This window comes from Dermochelys coriacea, chromosome 5 (genome assembly GCF_009764565.3).
Source record: "Dermochelys coriacea isolate rDerCor1 chromosome 5, rDerCor1.pri.v4, whole genome shotgun sequence".
NCBI classification, from domain to species: Eukaryota; Metazoa; Chordata; order Testudines; family Dermochelyidae; genus Dermochelys; species Dermochelys coriacea.
In genome coordinates, this window is record NC_050072.1 from 3,583,915 (window position 1) to 3,595,321 (window position 11,407).

At 44.4% G+C, this 11,407-nt stretch overlaps 1 protein-coding gene across 1 annotated transcript; it reads right to left on the reverse strand.

Annotated features, from left to right (window-relative positions):
• Positions 1–248: 248 nt before the first annotated feature.
• LOC119855910 (40S ribosomal protein S7-like) lies at positions 249–887 on the reverse strand. Its single transcript, XM_038402841.2, is given in 2 exon segments — positions 249–599; positions 601–887. Coding segments are annotated over 2 exon segments (585 nt in total). The 5' UTR covers positions 853–887; the 3' UTR covers positions 249–266.
• Positions 888–11,407: the final 10,520 nt, after the last annotated feature.

Here is an 11,407-nt window from a genome sequence, read left to right on the forward strand (position 1 = left end):
AATTGAGTAATTGAAAGATCACTTCTGAGCATGCTCAGTTGGGCTATGCTTTTTTTTTTTTTTTAGGAGTTGATAGAGAGCTGTCTCTTTTATAAGAACATAAGAAAGGAAGTGATAAGACAGAAAATATCATGTTGCCTCTATACAAATCCATGGTACACCCACACCTTGAATACTGCATGCAGATGTGGTCGCCCCATCTCAAAAAAGATATAGTGGACTTGGTTCAGAAAAGGGCAACCAAAATGATTAGTCATTCTTGCACTTTACAGCTGGAATTCTGGGAACTCAAAAATAACATCTTTGCCAGTGAGCTTCTTGTAGACACCAGAAAATGTTTCCACCTTGTGTTCAACATTATTCCGTTGTGCTTTGTCCAAATGGACCTTTATGAGTCTGCTGCCGTCTAGTTTCACGCGGATTCTCTTGCCCACAATTTCACTAGGGAAGACCAGATCTTCGAGAATGACATCATGCACTGCAATAAGTGTACGGCTCCTTGGACGCTTTTGCTTGTTTTTTGTACGGCTTTTCCTTGTTGGTTTGGGCAAAATCCTTCTCTGATCAATAAACACCACATGCTTGCCGCTGAATTTTTTTCTCCAGCTCACGAACTAATCAGACCTGGATCTTCTGGAAAGATTTCAGCTGAGGAACTGGTACAAAGATTATGATTGCTTTTCTACCACCCCTTACTTCAATTTCCTTAGCTGCTGTGATGTTCAACTCTCTCAGCTGAGCTTTTAAGTCAGAGTTCATCTCCAACTCCAGGAGAGCCTGGGAAATACCAGACTCGAATTCATCTGACTTTTCACCATTGGGCTTCACAATCTTCGCGCTAGAACTGAACATGGCCTTTCTCTCTCAGTGCTGGCCTAGGAAGAGCTGGAGTTGGAGATGAACTCTGATTTAAAAGCTCAGCTGAGAGAGTTGAACATCACAGCAGCTAAGGAATCCCATTTTCAATTTTTTTTCCACAAGCACGAATTCAAAAAAATTCCTTTTTAAAATGAAAGTGAGATTCTCCCATTAGCACGTGACTCCAGGAGCTGGGGCTTTACAAAAACACACCAATATCTCAACACTCACAACAAAATCATGAGAGTTGGCAGCATTGGAATCGGGGGTCCACCAACAGTTGCAAGTGGCTTTTTTTCCCTCCTGACTCGTTTGCTCCCTGAAATAAAAGCACGGAATTCTGAGCATAACGGCTTCATTAGTGCAACACTAAGGTGGTGTAGTTAAACACAACAAATGGCAGGCAGTTTAAACGTTAATAGTGTCATACCATTATATAGCCCTTCAAGCACTTTAGAACGTTACGTCTGGACTGTCATTATAAGCCCTATTTTCCCATCCTTATAACGTGCTGAAAAATCCTTGCTAGCAGAAAATCTCCATGCTTTAGTTTAGCTCAGCTCAAGGGTGTAGATCTTTTCTGCAGAATTTCAGCAAAATCCTGGGGATTTTTAGCTTGGAAGCAGATCTGCCGCTATGGTTGGAATTTTCATAGGAGCATAGGACCTGCCAGACTTGCTCAGATCACGGTCCCTTTAGTCCAGTGTTCTGTCTCTGACAATGGCCAGCCCCAGGTGCCTCAGAGGAAGATGCGAGAACCCTGCAGTAACAGATGTGGGATGATTTGTTCCCCCCCCCACCGCCCCCATTAATGTCTTGTCCTGGTCTCTAAGCCCCATAGCCTGAGGTTTTAAATCCCTGCCAAAAATGTTGTTGTTAATTATAACTCTGGATATTCTTGTGATGCACGTAAGTGTCCAAGCCCTTTCTGCATCTTGCTAAATTCTTGTGCTTCATGACTTCCAGTGGTAGTGAGTTCCACAGTCTAATCACACGTGAAAATATATTTCCTTCTATCTGATTTAATATCCCACCTTTCCGTTTCGTTTTCTGAATGCTAAACACTCATTCTTGGGGGCAGGGGGGATTGCAAAGGAGCCCAGCTCCTATCTAGACACCAAAATAAGTAGCCAGATTTGTGCATTGGGAGCGCGCTGGGTGCTCACAAATCTCACAATGGGAGCTGCTGGGTGCTGGGCACTTCTGTGAATCTGGTCCTTATCTAGGTGCCATATGGGAGCCAAGTTCTGGACAATCTAGCCTTGGGTGAACAACAGTGGATCAGCAGGCAACTGCAAAAAAACATAAAGGTTGGCAGGATTGTGGTACCCCTTTCCCGCCATATCTCCCCTATCTTTCTTTCCTTTTCCTTGGCCCCTACTTCATCTCTCCTTTCCTGTCCTCCTCCCTTCATCTCCATCTAAATCTCCTCTTCCTCTTCCTCTCTTTCCCTTTCCTAGGGCTCATATCCTTTGTATACTGCCTTCCCAGTCTACAGGAGGCCTGATGCTGACTTTCCCTCCAGAACACCACCCTGCTTGTAGGGACGAAGCTCTCAGGCAATCCTAGTATATCGTTGTTGTTGGCCGGGCTAAACTTTCTCGTTATGGATCAGCTGTGGCTGCCACCTTCCATTCAGAATAAGTGTACAGAACCCATTGTTATCAGGAGGCTGGAACAACAGCAGGAGCACCCAATACCCCAGGCACATGGAAGGGCTGAGTAGATCCTGAATTATGCGACCCAGGGGGTTTCAAATGCAGGAGCTGGGGCTTTGATTGCGGGAAGTGTTTTTGGTCTGTGTGGGTGTGGATGTGAGATTGAGAGAGAGAGACTGAAGCACCCCTGGGCAATACAGATAAACAAGACAGAGAAAAGCAGAAGGAAAGTCAGACTCATGCAGCTTGAGCAAGCTGGCTGAAAGAGTTTGTTCAGAAGAGGGAAACTGTCTCCTGGTTTCTGGTTCCTCTGGCATTCAGAGAAGCAGCACTTTGTGCTTTCCTGGTACTCAAACAAGACGGCATTAACAAAACAAAAACAAAACCAGACTCCATCATCAATTTCTCATCCTGACTGGAACATGACACCAGTGCTCTGAATTTTTGATCAGTCTCGGGTAAAGGGGAGTAACATTATTATACCCGAGCTCGTCATGTCGTGGATAGAGTGCACTCACAGGGAATGGTGAAAAATTTCAGAGGCCAGGATCAAACGTTGTGATAGCCAGCTCTGAACTGTGAAGGATCCCATTTTACACCATCCCTGCTCGACGAGATCTACAACCCTCACCCATGACAGGGCCCATTCCTAAAGCTAGAGGGCTGTTGAGATGGTTAACACGTAGTCAGGGAACTGCAGAAAAGTACAGCGTGGTAGGAACATACTGTAAGTATATCTCACTGTGTGTTAGCAATAGATTTACAACATAATGAACTGTGCCGTATAGTTTAAATATCATGAGAAGCAGCCAATTCTGGCGATGTTTGAAGTCTATCTCCTGGGTTGTTACATATATTTTTAAAACGCCTGCTATAAATTTAGATCAACCGCCCCCTCACAAATGGACGGGAACGTGGCTCCTTCCCCATATGGGGCTAATCTCCGGGAGGCAGGGGGAGCACATGGTATCAATTCGTGTACATGTTGGTTCCTTAACTCGGTCCTGAAGGTGGGGGTTCATGGTGGGGGGGGCGAAAAAACCCCATGTTGCCGGTTTAGCTTCCCTCAGAGAGAGGGGTGCCTCATGCTCAGGGGGTGACAAGCCTTTCTTTCGCCTCTCAAGGGGAGGAGAAGAAATACGAGGGGGCTTATCAAAGCCAATGACTCCTGCTGGAAACAGTCCGCCGTGGAAATTGCAGCTCGATTGCATTTTTGGTGGCAACAATAAGAGACAAATAGACGCAGAAAGAAAAGGAGTACTTGTGGCACCTTAGAGACTAACAAATTTATTTGAGCATAAGCTTTCGTGAGCTACAGCTCACTTCATCGGATGCATCCGATGAAGTGAGCTGTAGCTCACGAAAGCTTATGCTCAAAAAAATTTGTTAGTCTCTGAGGTGCCACAAGTCCTCCTTTTCTTTTTGCAAATACAGACTAACAGGGCTGCTACTCTGAAAATAGACGCAGAGAGCCGCTAATGCTCCTGCTCTCGCTTGCCACAACTATTTGCGCAGCAAACCCAAAAGCGAGGCTCTGCGCTGCTCTGTGAGTCAGTGGCGGGGGGCAGGAAACGGGGCCGCTCGGCGGATTCTCTCCAGACCAAGAGCCCCGTTCCCTGCACGGGGTGTCCGTGACCTGCGTGGAGCAAACTGGTGCCCCTCAATCCATTTTCTAATGGAGAGGGGGTCTCCATACTCAAACCTGCCGTCGTAATCCAGCCCCTTCTTGGCTGTCTCCAGAGATGCCAAAGATGAGCCGAGGCGCGGAAAATGAAATATCCCTTTCAGCCCGAAGGGCGAGCAGTCCCAGGTCAGGGCTGAGGCAAACTGGTGTGTGTGTGTGTGTGTGTGTGTGTGTAAAAGTAAAACACCCACTGTGTGTGTTCTGCATCCCTGTCCCTTAGCTGCACAGCCTGGCCTTTAGCTCTAGCTCTCGAGATCTGCGTTGGGCTCTGGAGGTCCCTGGAGGGCAAGCTGAGATGGTGCCCCCCCCAAAACACACTGGCTGTAGCAATGAGAAGTTCTTCTCAGGCTGAAACATCAAAGGGGGGCCCCTTCCTGCTGGTGTCATTCCCCTCCGTGCGGGAGCGGTGATGGCTTCTGAGCGCTGGCCGGACAGCAGAGAGCATATCTGGGGGGGGGAGGATGTTCCTTCCTGCGGGGCTAGAACATGAACGAGCTTTCAGTTCTAGGAAAGCCTTCACCAAACGTGGTGCTGAATATATTTGGTTTCCAAACTTTTTGTGTCGTCGCTTTTCAGATTTTCTTGCCCCTCCCCCAACCCCCCCATCTCTTCTTCCCCCTTTTCTCCTTTGCCGGTGAAAAAAGGGAGGAAATGGGATAAGACAAGATGGTGGAAGCTCCTGAAAAGTATGTGTGTGTTGGGGGGGACACGGGGCCCAAACCGTACCCTCAGCCCCTGCACCGCCCCTTCCCCCAAGGCCCCACTCCCACCCTGCCTCTTCTGCCCAAGATCCCGCCCTCTGTTCACGCCTCTCTGCCCCCACTCCTTTGCTCACCCTTATGGCCTAGCCCTCCCATTTAAAAAATTGATCGGACCCTGGCCCCCTGACCTCTACTGTTCCGGTGCCCCTGACTGGGCCACGAAAATCTATTTGGAGAACCTCTTCAGGTGAATCACCAGTGATTTATTTGCAACGTTTGTTACATAAGAACGGCCATACTGAGTTAGACCAATGGTCCATTGAGCCCAGTATCCTCTCCACTGACAGTGGCCTGTGCCAGGTGCCCCAGAGGGAATGAACAGACCAGGGAATCATCAAGTGACCTATCCCGTCACCCATTCCCAGCTTCTGGCAAACAGGGGCTAGGGACACCATTCTTGCCCATCCTGGCTAAGAGCCATGGATGGACCTATCCTCCACGAACTTATCTAGCTCTTTTTTGAACTCTGTTATGGTCTTGGCTTTTGCAACATCCTCTTGCAAGGAGTTCCACAGTTGACTGTGTGTTGGGTGGAAAAAATACTTCCTTTTGTTTTAAACCTGCTGTCTATTAATTTCATTTGGTGACCCCTAGTTCTTGTGGTTTCAGAGTAGTAGCCGTGTTAGTCTGTATTCGCAAAAAGAAAAGCAGTACTTGTGGCACCTTAGAGACTAACAAATTTATTAGAGCATAAGCTTTCGTGAATGCATCCGATGAAGTGAGCTGTAGCTCACGAAAGCTTATGCTCTAATAAATTTGTTAGTCTCTAAGGTGCCACAAGTACTGCTTTTCTAGTTCTTGTGGTATGAGAAGGAGTAAATAATTCTTCCTTATTTACTTTCTCCACACCTGTCATGATTTTATAGACCTCTATCATATCCCCCCTTTGTCATCTTTTTTCCATGCTAAAATTGTCTTATTAATCTCTCCTCATACAGAAGCCGTTCCATATCCCTAATCACTTTTGTTGCCCTTTTCCAATTCCAATATAGCTTTTTTGAGATGGGGCGACCACATCTGCATGCAACATACAAGATGTGGGCACACCAGGGATTTATATGGAGGCAATATGATATTTTCTGTCTTATTATCTATCCCTTTCTTAATGATTCCCATTATTCTGTTTACTTTTTTGACTCCCACTGGACATTGAGTGTTTTCAGAGAAATCTCCACAATGATTCCAAGGTTCCCACCATCTTTACACATTGTGCCAGTGTTTAAGCAGAATCTCAGGGCTCTAAAGCTCCTGAGCCCAGCAGAGGAGAGACCTGTGCCCTTGATTCTCCCAGCCTACAGCTCTTTCATTTTCTCTCTCCACCCTTCACACTTCCTGTGCTTTTGTGCCTTCTGAGTTAATGAGGTCATTAGTTTTTAACTCTCTCCAGCCTATCAGTTTGGCACATTCCCCCTATTCTGGGGCGTGCAAAGCAGCTGTTAGAAGCAGCAGTGGTCAGAGTTCTGGATCAGCAGTTGCTGCCCATTGCTCTGTCACATGTGGAGGGAGAGAAATAGGGGAACCAAAATAAAAACGATAAACCGAAAATCTGAGGACTGAAAAACATGATTCAGCTTTTCATGTTCCTGTTTATCAAAATACCTGGCAAATTCACCAAAAAAAATAAATAAATAAAATAACCAGGAAAATTCCCGATGTTGAAAAACCATTTGAAAAATGTTGACCAGCTCTGCTGTTAGATTCGATAGGAAGGATGGATCACGGAGTGGGATGCTAGTCTAGGATTCAGGAGACCGAGGTTCAGTTTCCTATGCCATGCCAGATGTTCTGCCATAACCTTGGGCAAGTGCCTCTGTACCGTAGTATTTCCCTGCATCACAGGGGTGCAGTGGTCTGCTCAGCTATTATGATAATAGTCCCTAAGATAGGAACGAGCTGGCTCATACATATATGCACCACTGCCCTCTACTGGATAGAAGCAGAACTGCTCACCTATGTGTCATAGGCCCTATAATGCTAGCAGTGATTCTCCTTTAGCTCAAACGGCGGGGGCCTATGATTTTGGACTAGGAAGATCTGAGTTCTGTTCCCACTGTTGCAGTGAAGTTCCCACTTTCCAGGATTCTCAACAGCACCCTTTACCCAGCTTCTCTGTGAAAAAATTTAAGCTCAGGGCACAGAATTCCTCCAACCAGCTGCATCCTCATGGACTCATTCAGGAGTCATTTTCCCACATGAATGAGCGACAGAGGATGGATCGCTTCATGATTACCTGTTCTGTTCATTCCCTCTGGGGCACCTGGCATTGGACACTGTCAGTAGACAGGATACTGGGCTAGATGGACCTTTGGTCTGACCCAGTAGGGACATTCTTATGTTCAGTACTAATGGAAACTGCATGATCATGGGAGACTTTAACTTCCCAGATATAGACTGGAGGACCAGTGCTAGTAATAATAATAGGGCTCAGATTTTCCTAGATGCGATAGCTGATGGATTCCTTCATCAAGTAGTTGCTGAACCGACTAGAGGGGATGCCATTTGAGATTTGGTTATGGTGAGTAGTGAGGACCTGATAGAAGAAATGGTTGTAGGGGATAATCTTGGTTCAAGTGATCATGAGCTAATTCAGTTCAAACTGAACGGAAGGATTAACAAAAATAAATCTGCAACTAGGGTTTTTGATTTCAAAAGGGCTGACTTCCAAAAATTAAGGAAATTAGTTAGGGAAGTGGATTGGACTGAAGAATTTATGGATCTAAAGATAGAGGAGGCCTGGGATTACTTTAAATCAAAGCTGCAGAAGCTATCGGAAGCCTGTATCCCAAGAAAGGGGAAAAAATTCATAGGAAGGAGTTGTAGACCAAGCTGGATGAGCAAGCATCTTAGAGACGTGATTAAGAAGAATCAGAAAGCATACAGGGAGTGGAAGATGGGAGGGATCAGCAAGGAAAGCTACCTTATTGAGGTCAGAACATGTAGGGATAAAGTGAGACAGGCTAAAAGTCGAGTAGAGTTGGACCTTGCAAAGGGAATTAAAACCAATAGTAAAAGGTTTTATAGCCATATAAATAAGAAGAAAACAAAGAAGGAAGAAGTGGGGCCGCTAAACACTGAGGACAGAGAGGAGGTTAAGGATAATCTAGGCATGGCCCAATATCTAAACCAATACTTTGCCTCAGTCTTTAATAAGGCTAAAGAGGATCTTGGGGATAATGGTAGCATGACAAATGGGAATGAGGATATGGAGGTAGATATTACCATATCTGAGGTAGAAGCGAAACTCAAACAGCTTAATGGGACTAAATCGGGGGGCCCAGATAATCTTCATCCAAGAATATTAAAGGAATTGGCACCCGAAATTGCAAGCCCATTAGAAAGAATTTTTAATGAATCTGTAAACTCAGGAGTTGTACTGTATGATTAGAGAATTGCTAATATAGTTCCTATTTTTAAGAAAGGAAAAAAAGGTGATCTGGGTAACTACAGGCCTGTTAGTTTGACATTTATAGTATGCAAGGTCTTGGAAAAAATTTTGAAGGAGAAAGTAGTTAAGGACATTGAAGTCAATGGTAAATGGGACAAAATACAACATGGTTTTACAAAAGGTAGATCGTGCCAAACCAACCTAATCTCCTTCTTTGAGAAAGTAACAGATTTTTTAGACAAAGGAAAAGCAGTGGATCTAATTTATCTAGATTTCAGTAAGGTGTTTGATACTGTGCCACATGGGGAATTATTAGTTAAATTGGAAAAGATGGGGATCAATATGAACATTGAAAGGTGGATAAGGAATTGGTTAAAGGGAAGATTACAACGGGTCCTACTGAAAGGTGAACTGTCAGGTTGGAGGGAGGTTACCAGTGGAGTTCCTCAGGGATCAGTTTTGGGACCAATCTTATTTAATCTTTTTATTACTGACCTTGGCACAAAAAGTGGGAGTGTGCTAATAAAGTTTGCAGATGATACAAAGTTGGGAGGTATTGCCAATTTTGAGAAGGATCGGGATATTATACAGGAGGATCTGGATGACTTTGTAAACTGGAGTAATACTAATAGGATGAAATTTAATAATGAGAAGTGTAAGGTTATGCATTTAGGGATTAATAACAAGAATTTTAGTTATAAGATGGGGACGCATCTATTAGAAGTAACGGAGGAGGAGAAGAACCTTAGAGTATTGGTTGATCATAGGATGACTATGAGCTGCCAATGTGATATGGCTGTGAAAAAAGCTAATGCGGTCTTGGGATGCATCAGGAGAGGTATTTCCAGTAGGGATAAGGAGGTCTTAGTACCGTTATACAAAGCACTGGTGAGACCTCACCTGGAATACTGTGTGCAGTTCTGGTCTCCCATGTTTAAAAAGGATGAATTCAAACTGGAGCAGGTACAGAGAAGGGCTACTAGGATGATCCGAGGAATGGAAAACTTGTCTTATGAAAGAGACTCAAGGAGCTTGGCTTGTTTAGCCTAACTAAAAGAAGGTTGAGGGGAGATATTATTGCTCTCTACAAATATATCAGAGGGATAACTACCAGAGAGGGAGAGGAATTATTTAAGATCAGTACCAATGTGGACACAAGAACAAATGGATATAAACTGGCCACCAGGAAGTTTAGACTTGAAATTAGACGAAGGTTTCTAACCATCAGAGGAGTGAAGTTTTGGAATAGCCTTCCAAGGGAAGCAGTGGGGATAAAAGATCTATCTAGCTTTAAGATTAAACTCAATAAGTTTATGAAGGAGATGGTATGATGGGATAATGTGATTTTGATAATTAATTGATCTTTAAATATTCATGGTAAATAGGCCTAATGGCCTGGGATGGGATCTTAGATGGGTGGGATCTGAGTTACCCAGGAAAGAATTTTCTGTAGTATCTGGCTGGTGAATCTTGCCCATATGCTCAGGGTTTAGCTGATCGCCATATTTGGGGTGGGGAAGGAATTTTCCTCCAGGGCAGATTGGAAGAGGCCCTGGAGGTTTTTCGCCTTCCTCTGTAGTATGGGGCATGGGTCACTTGATGGAGGCTTCTCTGCTCCTTGAAGTCTTTAAACCATGATTTAAGGACTTCAGTAGCTCAGACATAGGTGAGGTTTTTCGCAGGAGTGGGTGGGTGAGATTCTGTGGCCTGCGTTGTGCAGGAGGTCAGACTAGATGATCAGAATGGTCCCTTCTGACCTTAGTATCTATGTATCTATGTATCAAGGGCCATATGGACAGAGGGTTTCCCAAAGGTGAGAGCCATGTACTGCTGCCATCAGGCCCTAAATTGCTAAAGCAGCTTCATCAAACTTTAATTACGTGTCTATAAACTATCGGAAAAGTTTACGCCGTTAATAAGAATGTTTCTAATTAGCATTTATTGTTTATGTTCTGAAATTCCAAATCACACAACCAATTGATTTTCCCCAGTTGCCCTCATTAAGCCCTCAGCAAAAGGCATTTTAAAATAGATTGGCATTTAATTCCTGTCGAAAGAGCTGATTAGATCAGGGGCCTGTTTTGCTCTATTTAGTTGCAAGGAGTTGCTTTTGATTTAAATTTAACTTAGTAGTATGAAGATAAATCAGGGATGTACCACCACATTCCCCGCTCCCAGCATCCATCCGTTGTAAAGATCCTCTCCATGTCCCACACCAGGACTTTGGAACAACTGAAGGAGAAACAGATCCTGAAGGCTCCAGGTTTACATGAGATCCAGTGCCATGTTGAGCCAAGGCTTTGGAAATATTAAAGTATCTACTCTGCCATCTAGTCTATACTAGAAAAGTGGTCACGGTATAATTGCATTAGGGCTTTTGCTGGTATTAAAATGTCATGAAAAAACATCTCTAACTGACATTATAGTGGCAAATGTTTCTAATATTGATCTGGCCTTAGATGGAGAACAACGCTGGATATTTTCATAGATCCATAGATTCTAAGGCCAGAAGGGACCACTGTGATCATTTAGTCTGTAGAACACAGGCCAGAAAAATTCCCTGAAATAATTCCTGCTTGAACTAGAGTGGATCTTTTACAAAAGCATCCCGTCTTGATTTAAAAATGGTCAGTGATGGAGAATCCACCACGACTCTTGGTAAATTGCTCCAGTGGTTAATTGCCCTCACTGTTAAAAATGTATACCTGGTCTGAATTTGTCTGGCTTCAGCATCCAGCCATTGGATCATGTTATAGCTGGATAGTGTCAGTAAAGCTGCTCGTACTTTCTCTTAGCAATGAGGTCTAGTATCATATCTGGCAGCAGCATAGCCCAAGGCCAGGTGGATGTCAGCTCTCATGATCATGTGTTTAGCTTGTTGAAAGTCTCTCAGCTACAAGTACACAGGGCCAAATAAACCAAGAGGAATTCCGAATGCTCTTTTTTCCAACAATCAGAATACATCCCTAGCAAACTGCTGCAGGAGACAGTCCTTCCACCTCATATACATCCAGTGTTACATAAGAAAACACCAGTACTAGTTGGCGAAGGGAAGAATTAC